This window comes from Mytilus trossulus, chromosome 3, assembly GCF_036588685.1.
Source record: "Mytilus trossulus isolate FHL-02 chromosome 3, PNRI_Mtr1.1.1.hap1, whole genome shotgun sequence".
In the NCBI taxonomy this organism is placed as follows: domain Eukaryota; kingdom Metazoa; phylum Mollusca; class Bivalvia; order Mytilida; family Mytilidae; genus Mytilus; species Mytilus trossulus.
In genome coordinates, this window is record NC_086375.1 from 32,614,074 (window position 1) to 32,634,677 (window position 20,604).

Below are 20,604 nucleotides of genomic sequence, written 5' to 3' on the forward strand. Positions count from 1 at the left end.
TCTGAACGCAGAACTCTTTAAAATAAACAATAACTTATCAAACACACAGCCCTAAAACATCTTTAATACATCTGGAAGAAAGTTCAGATAACAAAAAACTGACGTAATTGCTTTATCGGATAAAAATACAAACAGAGGAGCACTAAATGATTGTAACAACTGGCACACCAACACACTTCTTTCAATTCTAATTTAGAGCATGCACTTATCAAACGAATTGCAGACTCAATTGATGACTTCCGACGTTAAAAACTATCTAGTTTTAGTCCATTCGATTGCTTGCATTGACTAAATATTTACATTAAAATATACAAAAATTATTTGCAAAATTTCTATGGAAACTGTATTTAAATTTTGTTGGTTTTGAGAAAGCGTCTGACAGCATCCATGGGGATAGTCTTTGGGAGGTATGCATTCTACTCCATCTTAAAACACTCATAAAAGCATCATACAACAGTTTCCGGTGCAAGGTTTTGTACAGTGATATATACTTCCAAGTTAAAATAGGAATAAGACAATGATATGTCATGTCATCGACACTTTTCATCACAGCAATAGACTGGATAATAACAAATGCTGGAACCCCAAGATGCATAAAATGGGGAACCTTCACTTTTTTGGAAGACCCAGATGTTGCTGAAGACCAAACATTAATGTCTTATATACGAATTTATTGAAGACAAGACCACAAATCGACAAAAATATTCAGGATAAATTGGGGCTGAAAATTATCATCCGGAATACTGAAATCATTACACTAAATGTAAACAACAAAGGGCCAGTTTTACTAAATAAAAAACAATCAATCCAACTATCTATGTCTGCTAAATCGGCAACCAAAAACCTAGAATGACATGAAGGCGACATGTAAAGGTAGAGGCTAGTCAACATCAACAGACACAGAGCACATTAAGGAAACTGCCAACAATCAACAAAAGTAAAATATATTGTTACTGCTCTACACAAATGCCATGCAGGGCAGTAAGTAAGTATTTTTTCAAAACTTCCTATTAAAGAAACAACTCTTACAAATACATCAGATAATGTATTTAATAAATAATTGCTGTACTTTCTACCACAGAAATTTGCTAGTCTTCAATTACAATAAAAAACTTAATTGAATAAACTATTACTATACTTTCCATCACACAAATTTGCAAGTCTTACCAAATACATAGGTTAATTTTTACTCATTTAAACTTATTCCAATATCACAGTCACAGAAGAGTTATAAACAAAACAGCCATTATTCAATAAAATAAATTAAAATATAACCTCATAATAAGTATTTTTTCCAGATATTATATATAAACTGATAACTGTTATTTATTCCATACATATACCTCATAATTAACCTGTATTGCATAAATATAACCTCAAAGTTAACCATAATTATTATAACCTCATAATTAGCCATTAATTGACAAATATAGCCTCAAAATTAGCTGTTAGTTTATGCATGTAGATATAGTTTCATAATAATAAGCTCTTTATTTATAAACATTACCCTCATTATTAGTTTTTATTCTATAAATGTAACCCCATATAAATGGGAGAGTTGCAATTGGGATATATAATGGTTATATTATTTCCTGAAATCGCAATAATAAATCTGTGGACATCCTTTATTGACGAGTGAACACACAATTTTTAACAACCATCTGCAAATATATACTTGAACTTGAAGTCAAAAGATGGATAAAACTAAAATAAGGATTTCATTTTCTAATAAACTAACCAGTACTTATACTATTATTTATATAAAAAATCTAACATCAAAGTAAAGAAAATACATTTCCAATATTCTAATATATGAATCAAAAATCATCAAAAAACATAATATGAAAAAAAATAGCTGCCATATTAATATCACAATTTGTATAAAAACAAATCTTTCTCTCTAACAATGTCATCAAAAACAACATAAAGGTTTTTTATAAAGCACATTACTTTTTTTTGTTTTAAGAATATCTATTCCAATCATATCATGTATATTATTTTTAAATATTTATACTAGTAAAGGTCATGGCACACTTTTAACAGCACATAAATTATAAATTTGATTATTATTAAATACAAACAGCTTGTTTTGTAAAAAAAGTTTTGACCTTTGAACTTTGCTTGTTTTTCAGAAGGATATCTAACTAACACCATCTTTTTATAAGGCATTATGTTGAAAACAAGTTTGATAATCTTGTTTGATTTTTAATTTTAGTTAAATTATATATTTTGGAGTTAAGTATGACGTCTATTATCACTGAACTAGTACACATTTTTTTTTTAGGGGCCAGCTGAAGCACACCCCTGGGTGTGGAATTTTCTTGCTGTATTGAAGACCCATTAGTGGCTTTTGGCTGTTATCTGCTCTTTGGTCAATTTGTTGCTTATTTGACACATTCCCCATTTCCATTCTCAATTTTATTGATAAAATTATAAACCATGTGTTCAAATTTTGCTGACAAGAAAGTGACAACATTCTACTTTCTGTTCTGTTATATCAGTCAATGAAATTGTCATCTAATTTTTAAAGGTGAGTATAATGAAGGGAAAACCCAGAGGATCTCAAAAGTCTTTAAAACAGAAAGTAGAATGTATCTTTATAGACAGATCCTTATAAGCAAAAAGTTGACATAGGATTATATTTCAGTAATAAGCATTTTTAGTTCTGATGTTCCTCATTGGAAAAAGGAAGGGGGAGGGGGCAATATTGGTAGATTTGGAAGAGGAGCCAGTGTCGCTCACCTGATACTTTTATTTACAATTGATGCATGAAATAATGCAAACATTATACTTTTGCTTTAGTTTAAGAGATATAAGTCAAAAACTGCATTTCACCCCTATGTTCTACTTTAAGCCATGTCTGCTATGTTGGTTGGCAGGCAAGGTCATTGGACACATTTTTAAACTAAATACCCTTATGATGATTGTGGCCAAGTTTGGTTGAATTTGTCTCAGTTGTTTAGGAGGAGAAGACTTTTGTAAAAGATAACAAAAATTTACGAAACAATTGTAAAAAAAAAATGACTTTAAAGGGCAATAACTGCTTATGGGGTCAATAGACCAATTTGGTCATGTTGACTTATAAGTAGATCGTACTTTGTTGAACATTATTGCTGTTTACAGTTTATCTCTTTCTATAATAATATTCCACATAATAACCAAATACAGCAAAATTTCCTTAAAATAACCAATTCAGGGGCAGCAACCCAAAAATATATTGTCCCATTTGTCTGAAAATTTGAGGGCAGATAGATCTTGACCTGATAAACCAATTACCCCATGTCAGATTTGCTGTAAATGCTTAGGTTTCAGAGATATAAGCCAACATCTGCATTTTATCCCTATATTTTTAGCCATGACAGCCATCTTGGTTGTTTGGCTAGGTCATCAAACACATTTTTTAAACAAGATACCTCAATGATGACTGTGGTCAAGTTAGGTTAAATATGTCCCAGTAGTTTCAGAGGAGAAGATTTTTGTAAACGTTAACGACAGACAACAGAGGACAGAAGCCTAGTGATGAGAAAAGCTGAGTGAGGGGACTCAAAGTATAAAACATATATTATTGAAATAAAAACTCAATTATATTATTTCTGATATCTATCTTTCATAATCATCTTCATCATCCTCATCATCATCTTCGTTATATTCTTCATCCTCATCTTCCTCTTGAGCAGCAGCAACTACAATAGCAAAAAAAATTAAGTCTGTATAAACTATAATAAGGGTCAGGTTCACAGAATAGAGAATAAAGAGGTACTAAATACAGAGGATAAAAAGAATGTGTCCCAAGTACACGGATGCCCCACTCGCACTATCATTTTCTATGTTCAGTGGACCGTGAAATTGGGATCAAAACTTTAATTTGGATTTAAAATTAGAAAGATCATATCATAGGGAACATGTGTACTAAGTTTCAAGTTGATTAGACTTCAACTTCTTCAAAAACTACCTTGACCAAAAACTTTAACCGGAAGCGAACGGACGCACAGAGGGACAAATGGACACACAGACAGACGAATGGAGGCACAGACCAGAAAACATAATGCCCTTCTACTATTGTAGGTGGGGCATAACAGGAATAGAGAAAATGTCCTAAAAACAGAAATAAAGACCCAGACCCTCAAGTATTTAAAAAAAGATCTATAAATAAGGAATAAGAACTTTTCAGATTACAATAAATTAAAAAAAAATACTCTCTAGAATACCCCCACCTATTATCTATTCATTTGTTTTTATAGGTCAGAAGATACAGAGTGTGTTACTTTGTCCTGCCATTTTTTTTTTAAGCTTTTGATTTGATCCTAATCCTTAATGGTGTTGTGATCATTAAGAAGATGTTTACAAAGACAAAATTTGATTTTTAAAATAATTTTTGAATTTAAAGAAAAGTTTGACCATGTGAGCTAAAATTTTACCTCAATCAATCTAATGGTGATACAATTATTATTAAAAAAATGTTACTATGTAACCCTTTTATGTTTGGGGAAGACACATATTGCTGACATGTGGGATCAGACGGACTGCAGAAGGATGAACGTGCACACAGATTGAACCAGATGCTCCGCAGGGCGTAGCTTTATACGACCGTAGAGGTTGAACCCTGAACGGTTGGGGCAAGTATGGACACAACATTCAAGCTGGATTCAGCTCTAAATTTGGATTGTGATTAAATAGTTGACACAGCATAGGTTTCTGACACAGAATGAATGTGTTCTAATGAACTTAATTTTTTTTTTTTTTCTCTTACAGCAATTCACTATGCTGTTGAATATTAATCCTCTCAAAAAAATGTTTGAAGAAATTTTCTTTTTATTTATGAAATTTCAAATGAGAAAATTGAACCCAATTTTTTTAATCACAACCCCCTTTCCCTTATTCCAAAACTAATCTCAATTAAAATTTCTAATGGAGTTTGCAACAATAACTACTCATTTAAATACATCATAAAATATTAAGATGTTAGAAAACTGCTTGTTATCACTGAATGGTAAAGATTATTTTAATTTATCAGTTGGTAGTAAAAAGTGAATATACATTGTATATTGTATATAACAAAGATTTAAGTTGATTTTGGACAAAGAAAGATTACTCCAATTAAAAAAATTCTTGCAATTGCAAAATATTGGGCACTTAGATATTTCTTGCTTACTATTCTGGACAAAGAAAGATAACTCTAATTTAAAAAAATTTGCTATTTCACAATAGTGTGTAATTAGATATTTCTTGCCATTGCGCAATACTGTGCAATTGAAAAGACTTGCTATTGCACAATACTTAATATAATAATTTTAGATCCTGATTTGGACCAACTTGAAAACTGGGCCCATAATCAAAAATCTAAGTACATGTTTGGATTCAGCATATCAAAGAACCCCAAGATTTCAATTTTTGTTAAAATCAAACTAAGTTTTATTTTGGACCCTTTGGACTTTAATGTAGACCAATTTGAAAATAAGACCAAAAATGAAGAATCTACATACACAGTTAGATTTGGCATATCAAAGAACCCCATTTATTCAATTTTTGATGAAATCAAACAAAGTTTAATTTTGGACCCCAATTTGGACCAACTTGAAAACTGGGCCAATAATCAAGAATCTAAGTACATTTTTAGATTCAGCATATCAAAGAACCCAACTGATTCATTTTTTGTCAAAATCAAACTAAGTTTAATTTTGGACCCTTTGGACCTTAATGTAGACCAATTTGAAAACGGGACCAAAAGTTAAGAATCTACATACAGTTAGATTCGGCATATCAAAGAACCACAATTATTCAATTTTGATGAAATCAAACAAAGTTTAATTTTGGACCCTTTGGGCCCCTTATTCCTAAACTGTTGGGACCAAAACTCCGAAAATCAATACCAACCTTCCTTTTATTGTCCTAAACCTTGTGTTTAAATTTCATAGATTTCTATTTACTTATATCAACGTAATGGTGCGAAAACCAAGAAAAATGCTTTTTTGGGTCCCTTTTTGGCCCCTAATTCTTAAACTGTTGGGACCTACACTCCCAAAATCAATACCAACCTTCCTTTTGTGGTCATAAACATTGTGTTTTAATTTCATTGATTTCTATTAACTTAAACTAAAGTTATTGTGCGAAAACCAAGAATAATGCTTATTTGGGCCCTTTTTTGGCCCCTAATTCCGAAAATATTGAAACCAAAACTCCCAAAATCGATCCCAACCTTTCTTTTGTTGTCATAAACCTTGTGTCAAAATTTCATAGATTTCTATTAACTTAAATTACAGTTATAGTGCGAAAACCAAGAAAATGCTTATTTGGGCCCTTTTTGGCCCCTAATTCCTAAAATGTTGGGACCAAAACTCCCAAAATCAATACCAACCTTTCTTTTGTGGTCATAAACCTTGTGTTAAAATTTCATAGATTTCTATTCACTTTTACTAAAGTTAGAGTGCGAAAACTAAAAGTATTCGGACGACGACGATGACGACGCTGACGACGACGCCAACGTGATAGCAATATACGATGAAATTTTTTTCAAATTTTGCGGTCGTATAAAAATATAATGCCCATAAATTGGGAATAAAAAGACCACAGTTCCAGAATATATATAGGTACACAGTACCAGCAGTTGTAGTCCAGTCAAACTAAGTTTGAAACTCAAACTAATTACTACAGAAAATGTTTTAGTTCTATAGCATTGAGCCCCAAATTTACACAGAAAAAAGTCCCATAAAATCTAACTTGAAGAAGACACAAAATCAGCATTTTTAATTTCTTATGGAAATTAACATTGGAAAGGGGGATAACTCTGCAAAAGTGAGTCTTTTTATTGTTAGTTTTCGGTTGATTTTTCTTAAATTTCATGTAAAGTGTGATACTTTGATGAGTTTATAAGTTCATATTTGACTCTATTATATTATCTTCTTCTGCTCATGAAATTTATAAAACCAAACTGTTATGGGTATTTTTTTATTTTTTTTGCACATTTTTCATTAAAGAAATTGCAAATTTATGGCTTTGTGACTATTTTGAAAAAAACAATGAGAATATTTGTTATTGTCTGTAAATTCTTTTTTTTCAGCATCTACCTTGTTTAAAGACACTTTAAATCACAAAAAGAAGAATAAAAGCTTTATCAGATTTATTCAATTTGAGATTATTTACCTTGACATGCCAAAAAAATTAAATAAATGGTCAACTAATGTATTATGAAATCTAGGTTGTAGCTTGAAAAAAGATAAAACACTTTCAGAGTTGTTTGTTATACTCTTAAGACGGCTATTACATCAAGAACCAATACATTCTGTTGATGTGAAGCGGTACAGTTATAATTTTGTATCAATTTTTATTGATATTTCTGCCTTTTTTGCAGAGTTATCTCCCATATCAATGCAAATCTCCTTAAGCCCCAGTCCCACTAGACCACAATTGCACCACGCTCATCATGATCTAAAACTAATTCAGATTGTGGTGAGGTCCCATATGAGCGGCATGAATATGTTAATTTTCGTTGCTTTCAAGATGCTACGTCCTCATTACGCTTCTACAACAATCCCGCTCCGATTATACCATGTTCTCACCACGCTTTATCTACGATTATCATGATCTTACTACACTCATCAGGTTCTCCCTACAACTATACCATGAGTTATCTGATTGCAACACGATCTTACCACCCTTCTACTGCAATCATAGCACGTTTTTACCAGGATTATACTACACTCATACTGGGATTTTACTACGTTCTCAGCAATAACGTCAACATCATGGTCCATTTCTATACGGTTCCATTCCTTCTATTTCTAATTAATACATCATAGATATCTCGGAAACAACACAGTCATGCCACCAAAATCTACCAAAACACTTGGATTTGGTGGTAGGGGTAGAGGTAGAGGCAGAGGGAGCTCTGATAGTAACAAATCCTGATCCAGGAGGGATGTAAGACCAACCAATCCAACCTAAATTACAACCTATTGTTGGTGCATCAAACTCAAATGATGATATTTTAGTGAACGATAGCAGAGATGACACAGATGTGTCAAGCATGGTTGAGCCGTTAGAGAAAATGGATTAGAAGTCCTAATTTTATACAGACAAACAAAACCTGGAGATATTTAATATATTTTATGTGAAAATGACAAGGAGAATGATGGTCTTAGTATGAACATAGTCAGGTCGTAAGAAGAGCGTTCGCTACAATGTTACAGCGACCTTTGTGCACTCTCACTACGCTTCTACTACGAACTAATTACTCCATGACTGCACCACTATTGTTTTGAACATGTTCATCATGATCTTAAAGACCTCACCACAACCATGATAAACCTTACTACGATCTACATGATTGCACTACATGTAGATCACACTCTTATTGTCAAAATTTGTGTTTTTTCACAGATCGTAGTGTGATCGTGGCCTAGTGAGACTGCAGTATAAGGAATTTTAAAATCGTGATTTTTTAGTTTTCCAAAAGTTAGATTTTACAGGACTTTTTTCAGTGTATATTTTGGGTATAATGCTAAGGATTAAAACTTTAAAATCTTTTGATGCAATAACTTCAAGGTTAGGATCAAATTTATGCAATTTGACTGGACTATTGGCATTTATGTAGAGAAACATGCCATGACTTATTTAAAGTGAAAAGAGAAAACAATGTTTTCATCAAACAAACTTTGTAGCCAATTATATTGTGGGCTAAAATCTCCAAAGTTTTCACAGGTTAAATCTAGATAATGATAAATAATTAAATACATTTTTAGCATGCAAAATTGTTACAGAAATTTGCTTATAAATACATATTTAAAGTACAATGTGATATGTAAACTAACAAAGAACAGACTTTTTTCTGCTTGAAAATATTTGCATAGAACTTTGTAAGCTTTACAGACCAATGCCACAAGTGACTACTAAAATAAGATTCCTCAATCATTTTCATACTCACATTCTTCCACAAGTTTAATAGGATCAAACTTAAGGTCAATTTCTGCACATTCAGGATGATCTTGTAGATATTTCTCTTTAGCAGCTAAGGCTGCCTCTTTCATTTCCTTTAAATGTAATTTCTTCATACTGTCTTCATTACAACTAAAAAAGAAACACATATGATTGTTTTTAGCAGCTGTAACCTTGAACTTCATTTTTTTCTTAGTAACAGTGACCTTCAACTTTGACCAAATGACTCCAAAACCAAAAGGGTCCTGCACCTACAGTGTATCTTCAATTTGCAAAAGTGTTTAAGTTTCATTCCAATTTAGCAAGAAAAACACAAGTTAACATCAATAATCCATTGTTTTGACACAGGCTGAAGCTTTGATGAAGTTATGACTATAGTACTTTCTGGAAAACACTTCAAGAGCGTGTATCGAAATTCAATTTACATTGAGTATTAATATTCCACTAATATAGAAGTATACTGCATGGTATAAATACTGGTTGGATGTAGTGCAGAAAATTGGTGAGAAGAAATAGAAAACAATGTGCATTCTGTGGCATTAATCTCAGCTGAGACAAGAACGTAGACGTTTACTCACTTATTACCGCTAAAATGATCATATCCAATGCCTGGCTCCCTACACACATAACACATATGTGCACCACAAACACATGTCATCATGTTACACCCAACTTCTTTCATGAATCTTTTGCCACATTTATGACATGTTCGTAACATGGCTTCCGTGAGCTTGTTCTCGATAAAAGTCCTCATACTTGTTTCACCTTGCTTCTCAACTTCATCACAATGGTAGGGAACATGATTAGGTTCCTTACATAATCTTAAAAAAAAATGATCATTATCTTGAAATTGAATGATTTTCAAATAATTAAGTTTCCTTAAATCATACTTACATATAATCACAAGTTATCTTACATTTTTCCTTTTAACAGAAAATTATTTACTTCGTAGACCATTAGCATTTGTTTATTTTTCAAATCCCATTAGGTCAATCTTGCCAAAAATGAGGTCATTTGTGGAAAAATGTTGGTGTAATACATGAACTAGTTCAAATGGAAGAATCTTATATGATAACAGACGGGTAAAGTTCTCTTGTCTAACCCCCAAAAGAGGTACATATATATAAACACAAGTACTGTATATTGGACACAGGATAAACAGGTGCATTAGTGACAGACACAACACAAATATTTAAATAAGTAACACAAAATGTTAAGCAAAAACAACATCTATACAAACTTAACTGTTTGTACAATTTGATGAAAGAGCTCTATTTAAAATTAGATCGACATAAGGTAAAGTAATCACATGCAAGCTGCTTTACTGAATTAATATTCATTTCAATACCAAAATATTTGAATTGACCAGTTGCCAGAAGAAGAGCTTAATAAAAGAGTAGTTTCCTTTATAACAGATAACTTAATATGATATATACAACCGAATATTAATTTTGTCATAAACTCAACAAAGTTCATTTCTCTACAATCCAACTTTTAGTGAAAAGAAAGAACTATACACGAGGATTGAAATGGGGTTACCTTAATGACGAATAACAGTAAAAATTCTTGTTATATATAGTTAACAGTAATTTTGAGTGCATGACGATTTTGACGATTCAAGTTAATTTTTTTCCAATGAAATCAGTAACAATTATTATTTGAGAACTCTGACAAATCCCAATAATGATCTTTTGACTAATCACCGTAATTTTAACAAATTTGATGCTAACGGCAGCAGAAAATATCCGTTTGACGCCTGACGATAAAGGGCATTTCTACCCACATACACATACATACCCACAAACTTTACTGTGTTCATGATCATCACATCCAAGTCTTACCTGCAGGATTCTTTTAAACATTCTGGATTCATACACTTGAAAACCTTATCTTCATCAGACATAATGGTAGCAAAACTACAAAATGGACAACTAACAAGGTCAGGAATGCCAGCTTGTTTTATCTCTTCCTCTTGTAGTCGCCTTAATAATAGAGAAAACATATTTGTAGGTAATATTTGCTGCAGGACTGACACAGGAAATTCCTCCTTACAAGAGTCCAGAAGACATGGAAACTTTGTTTTACCATCTCCTATGATCACTTCAGATGACCTTTGAATGCATTCTTTACAGAATAAATGACCATCAGCACAGACTGACATTTCTTCAAACATACATTCATCATCAAAACAACATCCACATTCAAATAGTTCTCCATTTTCTTTGGCTTGTTTCCTCTGTAGCTGTAAATATCTTTCCTTTTCTTCCAAGTGATCTACAATGTCAAGGTTTAAATGTGCAATTAACAATTTATCTAATAGCAAAAATAAATCCATTTTGATTGATTCATACATTGAGGAGAAAACAAGTAAGGAGCCTGTAATTCAGGGGTTGTCGTTTGTTGATGTGTTTTTTATTTTTTTTTCGTTCAGTTTTTGTACATAATTTAGGCAGTTTGTTTTTTCTCATTTGAATTGTTTTACATTTGTCATTTCAGGGCCTTTTATATATAGCTGAATATGCAGTATGGGCTTTGCTCATTGATGAAGGCTGTACGGTGACCTATAGTTGTTAATTTCTGTGTCATTTGGTCTCTTGTGGAGTGTTGTCTCATTGACAATCATACCTCATCTTCTTTTTTATATAATAACATGCATATAAAGTATCAACAAATATCAAATTTTAATGATAGTATTGTTTATAGATATCTTCTTTCATGTTATATTTAATTCATGATTATTTTTACCACTATTTCTTTTGTTTGTTTGGGGATTCTCAATAAGCTAAAAACATAGAAGATATTTGATTACAAATCATAAATTTAAATGTGCGTTTTATGTAAGGACAAAAACAATCTTCCCCCCTAAAAACGGCCGTGCGGCTTATAAAACGATGCGCTTTAAATTCGAAAATATACGGTAGTTTGTATATTGGATTTTGTAATTTTTATTTCATGCACATAGAAATCAATTCTAAAAAATTTCTTGTCAGTTTTCCCCCTTTTAGGCAGATTTTTGAATGCATTACTGTCACACTGTATGGCTTGATGAAAGGGGCATTAGCTACAACTTAGACAAATCAAAGCGCGAAAGCGCTGTAAAGGCAGTTAATTACAGGTTGTGTGTATTTCTAGTCCAGTTATATCATTATCTTCCATAGAACAGAGGTGGTTTGTAGAATTTAAGATTTAGAGTTCTTTTGTACCTTAGTTCACCTAAACATGTATCTATGGTCTACTGTTTACAGTATATTTTCTGTGCCTCGCCATGAAATGCATTTTTAGCCATAACCTTGTCAGTTTGCTTTAAATTTATGAGTTTGACTGTCCCTTTAGTGTCTTTCGTCCCTCTTCTTTAGACATATAAGAACTTTTCCTTTTCAATATAAATAGACTATTTTTAATTATTGATTGTATACGCATATTCTATGACTCCCATAAAAAAATAGTTCACAAAGATTGACTAGTCTCTGTACTGTGTGTATAGCAAGAACATCAAGTAACATAATGGTAAATGTACATAGTAACATGTCAACTTTTTTGATGACCATACCTGCCAATTGTCAGTATTTGCAGAGTATTTCCCCCATCGAGCTCGAGGCTCCCAAATGGAAATTTTGTAAGAGCAATTTTGTCGACTATTTAAAGAAAACAATTAATTCAACAATGGCTATAAGCTTGTTAATGCAAGAAGAAGCCAAAAACCACATTAGAATATATTTGAAGGGAATCCATGACAATCGCCACATTAGCAAATAGCCCCACTTTTTCACTAACTCGCCCCACTTTAAAAAAAAACCTGCCCCAACCTGGATTACCAAATCGCGTTAATATTACTCCTGCCAACTCGCCCCACCTAATAGAAAACGATAATATCTAGATAAATATATTATTAACCAGGAAGAATTTAGTAATGCCAACTCGCCCCACTTATGTAAAAAGATGTTATCCCATTGTATATAAGTTAAATTCTGTTAATATAACTCTTGCCAACTGGTCCCACCTAATGGAAATCGGTGAAATCTAGATAAATATATTATTAACCAGGATGAATTTAGTAATGCCAACTCGCCCCACGTATGGAAAAAGATGTTATCCCATTGAATATAAGTTTAATTCCTTATATTGCATTATGATACAATTAACAGGTTTCTTTTCAATTGTTATGCAAATAACTAAGCTTCAAAACTTACATTTATTCTTCAGTATATATCAATAATAGTAATTAAATTAATTTTCGGTTTGTTTGTATTCTGTGTAGATTAGTTTTTATTAAAGTGGTGCGAGTTTTTATATTTAATTATATATATATATATATATTAATCTAAAAATTACCGTTTTTTTATAAGTAGGGCGAGTTGGCAGGAGTAATATTAAACAGGGTTCTCGCTTAGGCGAGTCCATGACTCAACAAAATCTGTCTGGACTCACCATTTTCAAAACTGGTGAGTCCACAAATACATCAATATTGAAATATTTTGTATAAACTGAACACAGTTACCATGACTCACCGTGGCCAAAAATGACGAGTCCCTGGACTCGCCTTCAAAAATCCTTAGTGAGAACCCTGATTTGAAATGATTTAACCAATTTCACATGTGGGGCGAGTTGGCAGGAGTAATATTAAACATGATTTAACCAATTTCACATGTGGGGTGATTTGATAAATCAGTTTGTGGTGTTTTTTTAAAAAGTGGGCCGATTAGCCAGTGGGGCGACTTTTCCTGCTTCCATTTGAAGGCCCCCTTGAAGGTTTTGTATGACTATATGAACCATCTTTCACGTAAAACCCCCATGTGCATTTTGAAAAGTTGGCAGATATGTTTCTTACTCCAGGCAAAATCTACCGGTATGAATGAAAAAGAAGTTTTCAATTAAGGCTCTGTGGCCATAACAGCTGTCTCATTAGCATTTTAACCACTTCCCATATTTGCAATTAAAACAATAGAAGAAAATTATTCAACGCAAAAACTAAACTTACTTGTAAATATGAAATTCTCTTTACGGTATGAGTTTTTCTCCTTGTTTGAGATTGTACAGTAGTACCTGTAACTGCTTATACCTATTTCTTATTCACTTTTGCTTGATAAACTCACTAAATATCATATACATTGTACCACATCTCCTTATTTTTATATGCATTCCAATAACATGAACAATTGTAATTCAATTCTATATACCAAAGCAAAATGAACTGCACCACTTTCATTCACTAGTATGCATCTTTTGGCAAAATACAAGACTTTGTTCTTAGATGACACAATTAATATAATATATATTTATTGATAGAAAAATAAAATTTGGTATACAAATCTTTAACGGTATAAAAAAAAGCACAGCTGTGTCATAAATTTGTGCTGAAAACATAGACATTGATGGTATTTGAGTAATTCCATATGTGAAGCTCAACATTAGCTCGTCAGTTGGTGGTGGACAGTTATAGTTCCTTTCTGCAGGCTAGAATGAATGACTTTTCAGGAAAACCAATTTCACAAATCAAAACTTTCCTCTAGCATGTCTAGATTTCTCCTACAATATTCATCCAGTTTAGTTCTTTTGTTTTAATTGGACACCGTCCTGATTTTTAATTTTGCAAACCATTCAGTCTCTTGCTTGCAAATGGTGCATGAAAATAGGATGGGTATGGCAGTAGACAAGTCTCTTTAAAGTGGGTTTGTGCCCTGAAAAAAAGTTTTATAACTTAAGTTTAATTGAAACTTGTGCAACAAATATACCTAAATAACTATATAACATAGAAGAGAGCATCATTCGTGTCAATGTTTTGTTCTTGTTTACATTGTCATTGATATTTTTTCAGAAAGCCTGAGGCATAGCTCATGAATTCCTGTCATTAGACATTACATCCTAAATTAACATAATTACTGCTAGAATGATTATCAGTATGATATACGTACAATATCATTGTACAGCCCAAGTCTTCAGTATATATAATTGTTGCATTCATTCACTCCTGTGTTCAGTCGTTCAAAAATTTCTAAACATCAACAAATGAACTTTAATAACAACAAGAAAAACACTAGAAAAGATACGTACATACAACCCGTGTTTAAGTGTATTTGAAAGAGAAATAAATATGGTTAAACGATGTAAAAAGGAGAAATATATCTGGTTAACGATGTATAAAGGAGGAAAAATTGTAGATATTGCATTACGATGCGTTCTACCTAATAGCACGTGGATATGTGTTTACATATTTAGACTTGACCCAGTATGACCCGTACCTTGTAGGTCGCCGCCGTCGTTTAAACACTTGACTACAGTCGTGTATAAGCTAGACAATAAAAAGCTTAAGCCTGTACTATTTGTGTGAAGTAAATGTGTTTGTTCTGTACATTTAAATTGTTTTACCTGATAGCAAGAACGTATATCTATCCGTTTCCTTCTCAATTCACTTTGTCAAATTCTTCGAGCTTCTTCAAAACATACGTATTACTGCGCGCGCCCGGAAGTGAAAAAAATATGAGAAATCCTCGTAAAATAATGCTATTTTCAATTTTGTGGAATCCATTTTGTTATATTAATGATACAAAGATAAAAAAAGTTACGATTAATTATGAATTTGCATATTATTATACGGAACGTTTATGGACTATTTTTTAAGTCGGTCATTTTGGCGGTAAATCATGTACACATACACACGTAGATTGGCTGGTACCCGATTGTAATGTTACACATCAAATATATCAAATAGCTAATACCCGGAACGTAGTACCGGGAACCAGGATAATATGTAGATAACATACATAACTAATATCGAAATTGAAAACGCTTTACGGTTTCTCGTTCATAAACCGAATTCCGCTTTGAATTGTAGAAGATGCAATATTAATCATGTTCAGTCGACTTTTCATTGTTATATCAACGTCTGAACTAATTAAAGAATCTTTAGATGTCAGATAACACTTGAAATTGACCCGACCTCTTTCCACACGGAATATACAACTATTGATAGTTTGTAGTCAGGTTGACTGCTTATAATGCAAAATACACACTTATAACAAGTTCTATAAAACGAACAATACACACTGATCGTTTCTTTAGTCCCCAATGTAAATGAAAGAAACAAAAACCATATCATACCATAAAAAGAAGAGGAGAAATTCGAACATTTCCGGATCTATTTCTGGCCAAAAGACCCCCAGCATGGATTGCGTATGAAAAGATGAACCTCATGACTTAAAAGTCAGGCCTTAAAGCACTGCCTTTAAAAATTAACATACTATTTTAGTTTGTTTCAAATATCTACAAAAGATGAAATGTGAAATAATATTTGTTAAAATAGGCTTTAAAACATTGCTTATGTATTTTAGGCTTGTAAGTCAATTTCTCATTTGAAACTATATTCATGTGATCTTCAGTTTTTCCCTTAGCTGGAGATTGTTATTGCATGAGCTAAGTACATAAAGTATGCACAGTTATTAAAAAGAAATGAATGTCAACATTAAAAAGTGAAACAAATTTTAAATGATTAATCAGTCGAGAGCTTCCAGTGTAAAATACACATGAAATGCTGTCTTCTTGTATGTTTTAATGTTTGTTTTAATGATAGTGTCTCATAAGTCGTTTTCGGCTGGCATCCTTTTACTTAAATGTTAGGTTCTTATGACTTTATGTGTATATATATATATATTGATATTGTAATGGATGGTGACACTTTAATAAAATAAATCTTATCTTATCTTATCTATGTATGGACAGTGAGCATCTAGGTTAAATAATTATAATTGGGTTACAGTAATATTCACTCTTTTATTAAATTCAGTTCTTGACAACTTATTCCTTAATCTTACCTTTGATTAGAGGTTCATGTTCACAGTACAAAATTTCATAATAGAAGAACTCATCTGGGTCTTCTGGAAGGTTAACTGTCTTAGTTCTAGGTTTGGATTTCATTTTCTTTCTTTGGTTTCTCACTAAATATAGACAAGCAATCAATTAACTGATGGTGCAAATAAGTTTAATATCATAGTATTACACAACAAACTTTGATTCCTTTTTTATAGCTACAATTAATATAAGGTAATATAATTTGTCAAAATGTGTTTCTATTAACATTGTTCATCACTGTCATGACGGTTCATGTTAAATTCAAACATTACAAAAATGACTAGTTGACGTTCCTGTCTGTCAACCTGTAAAAAATGTGATGTACCCTTATCAATCTACTGATCACCCTAGATACTGATATGTGACGATAAATCTAAAGATGATTTTTTTACTTTTTAAAAAATTGTTTAAAAATTGCTATATATATGTTTAAAAATTTCCTGTGACTTTCAGATGAAGAATAGCAATTATTCCTTTGGTTGTTGTGTAGAGTGCGAAAAGATAATGTGTCATGAATTAATACCATATACCTTCTTTTCCATTTTAAAAAGGTGGTTCATAACACTACAGTGAGATAACTCTGTCCAATCGGCTAAATGTCACATTCTATTGTTAAGGAATTTGTTGAACAGTTTATATATATATCCAAGTTTTTGAATTTTTGATACTTTTTGTCAATGGAACAAGTATATATATTTTGTGAAAATTGTATGAAAATTAAATGAGCCAAATCAACTTTAGTCAAGTCCCACAATAATACATACACTGTGCGTCTGCTACATCAGCTTGTATATCCTTCCTTGTTGTTGTGTAATGATGATTATGTTTATCCAGTATTTTATTTATATATTTCCCTTTCAGTTGAGGAAAGTCATTTCTTATTTGAATATCTACATGTTTTGAATAATTCTCATTCATTTTCCTATTATCATCTTCAAAGAATTTAACTGGCTCTGGAAATTTCTGCATGAATTCCTCCATGTCAAATTTCAAATTTTTAATTCTGTTACGAGTTGATATTTTATTTTCCTGTTCTTCTCTTTCCTTTAGTTTTGGATAATTTTTATCTTCAAACATTGCCATGGCAACAGTTTTCATTCTTTCTTTGTCTTCAGCTTTTTTTTCTAACTCGTCATACAAATAATTAGGATCGCAATCAGGGAATATTTGTCTGAGCTCATCTACTTCATCTTGGATATTGAATATTCCTTTACTTGGTTTTGGAGAAGTCATTGTACCATCAGTTGTAACATCGAAGGACGGTAGACTTTCTCCACCTGGTTTCATTTTCATCAATTCTTCAATGACTACTTGAATTCGGTTCTTTTCATCATGATGTGCTTCTAAATAAGCATATATCTCGTTTCTATCAATGTCTGGCATTACTTTAGCAATGATACGTGTATCTTTGTATAACAAGTCATTCGCCAATGCAGAAACACTAACAACTGAATCAGACTTCTGTAAATCAGTTCTCTTTGGTACAAAATAGTCTAAAACTTGCTGTGTTCTGTTTGTTTGTGTTTTCTTTTCTAACATCATTTTTGAAATTTCATCAAAAGGAATGCCAGGACACTGGACAATAATTGTTTTCATGTCTTTAATAACATCACCCTGACCTTTACGTTTCAGAAAATACAAATTAAGAATCTGAGAGAATACATGGTCCACACGGTCCTTTCTGTTCTGAGACGCAACCAACAGTTCCTCAATATCCTCTGCTGACACAGGTAATGCAGGCATATTTATTGTTGCTGAATCAATTATTTTCACAAAATCCTTCATGAGGTTTGCTCCTGTCATTGATGGTTTAGCCGGAGCTTTTGTTTTTGATTGTCTTTCTAAAAGTTGATTAGTCACAACTTCAATTCTTTGTTCATTTGATCTTATATCTTTTAATTTATCATATATTTCAGATACATCCACATCACTCAGAATGTCAGCAATAAAGTTGGCATCTATCATTACAGATTTTAATTTAGTCATTTTTGGTACAGGCTTGTCTCCATCAGTTTCATTGTATGCTTGGACTTCATCTAAACCTCCAACATCTTGTGAATATGCCTGAGTTTCCTGACTGAAAAGATTATCTGCATCGTACTCTTCTGTACCTTCTAATGATTCTACATCCTCTAACATTTCATGACTACTTGTAAAACCATTGTCAGATAATCGTCTCTGCTTGCGCTTTAAAAGCCCATCTTCTGTTCTTTCCATTTTCAAAGACTCTACAATTCAGAGCAAACACACAATGCAAATTAATTTGCCAAATTGGGAACTTGAAATTCTGTGTCTAAAAGTTCTGTTAAAAACAACATTTTTAATGAATTAAAATTAGGGAACATTCAATGTTAGATGTATATGAAATATAAGACAAAAGCAGGTAAAACTCCTTTCTGAGGAAGATGGTTCTAGATTTGAAGACCTTCTGAGTCCTCCAGCTAAAAATCTCAACCACTATCTAAAATTTGGAATTGCATTTTAAAACAAGAGGCTCTCAAGAGCCTGAATCGCTCACCTGATTTTTTTTGGTTTAATCTCTAATCAATGATTATTTTGGCTTTTCAATTTATTTAAATGTTCTTTGAATTGTCCTATTTTCTTCAAAAGCAAAAAAAAATCATTTTCTCCTATGTTCTATTTTAGCCATAGGAGCTATGTTTCTTGACATACAAGGAAATGAAATATAAAATTTATACAAGATACTCTGAAACTCTGAAAGTCATTTAGCCTAAGTTTGGCTGAAATTGATACAGCAGTTTCAAAGGAGAAGATTTTTTAAAGTAAGTCAACATGATGAACAAATTGTGAAAAAAGTCTTTAAAGGGCAATAACTCCTTAAGAGGTCAATTGACAATTTTGGTCAAATTGACTTATTTGTAGATCTTACTTTGCTTAACATTTTTGCTATAAACAGTTTATCTGTATCTATAATAATATTCAAGATAATGACCAAAAACTGCAAAATGTCCTTAAAATTACCAATTAAGTGGCAGCAACCTAACAATTGGTTGTTTGATTCATCTGAAAATTTCAGGGCTGATAGATATTGACCTAATGAACATTTTTATCCATGTCAGATTTGCTCTAAATGCTTTCATTTTTGAGATATAAGCCAAAAACTGCATTTGACCCCTATGTTCTATTTTAAGTAAAGGCGGCCATGTTTTTTGATGGATCAAAAATTGAAGCACACACTTTGTGCAGGATAATTTAAGGAACAATCATGCTAAGTTTCATCCAAATCCATTCAGTAGTTTCAGAGGAGAAGATTTTTTAAATTTAGCAAATATGATGAACAAATTGTGAAAATTGTCATTAAAGGACAATAACCCCTTAAGGGGTCAGTTGACAATTTTGGTCATATTAATTTATTTGTAGATCTTACTTTGCTGATCATTTTTGCTGTTTACAGTTTATCTTTATCTATAATAATATTCAAGATAATGACCAAAAACTGCAAAATTTCCTTAAAATTACCAATTAAGTGGCAGCAACCCAACAATGGTTTGTTTGATTCATCTGAAAATTTCAGGGCTGATAGCTCTTGAGCTAATGAACAATTTTACCCCATGTCAGATTTGCTCTAAATGCTTTGGTTTTTGAGATATAAGCCAAAAACTGCATTTGACCCCTATGTTCTATTTTAAGTAACGGCGGCCATGTTTTTTGACGGATCAAAAATCGAAGCACACACTTTGTGCAGGATACTCTAAGGAACAATCATATTAAGTTTCATCCAAATCCATTCAGTAGTTTCAGAGGAGAAGATGTTTGAAAAATTGTTAACGACGACAGATGACGACGACGACGGACGCCAAGTGATAA

General features: G+C 32.1%; 1 protein-coding gene across 1 annotated transcript; it reads right to left on the minus strand.

Moving 5' to 3' along the window:
* Positions 1 to 2,095: 2,095 nt before the first annotated feature.
* Positions 2,096 to 18,998, minus strand: LOC134711280 (E3 ubiquitin-protein ligase RNF216-like). The gene is made up of 6 exons (XM_063571806.1): positions 17,541 to 18,998; positions 16,740 to 16,862; positions 10,773 to 11,205; positions 9,510 to 9,752; positions 8,921 to 9,063; positions 2,096 to 3,683 (listed from the first exon to the last, which is right to left on the minus strand). The coding sequence occupies exons 1-6, from the start codon at positions 18,991 to 18,993 to the stop codon at positions 3,601 to 3,603; spliced, it is 2,478 nt and encodes an 825-aa protein (XP_063427876.1). The 5' UTR covers positions 18,994 to 18,998; the 3' UTR covers positions 2,096 to 3,600.
* Between the last annotated feature and the right edge of the window lie 1,606 nt (positions 18,999 to 20,604).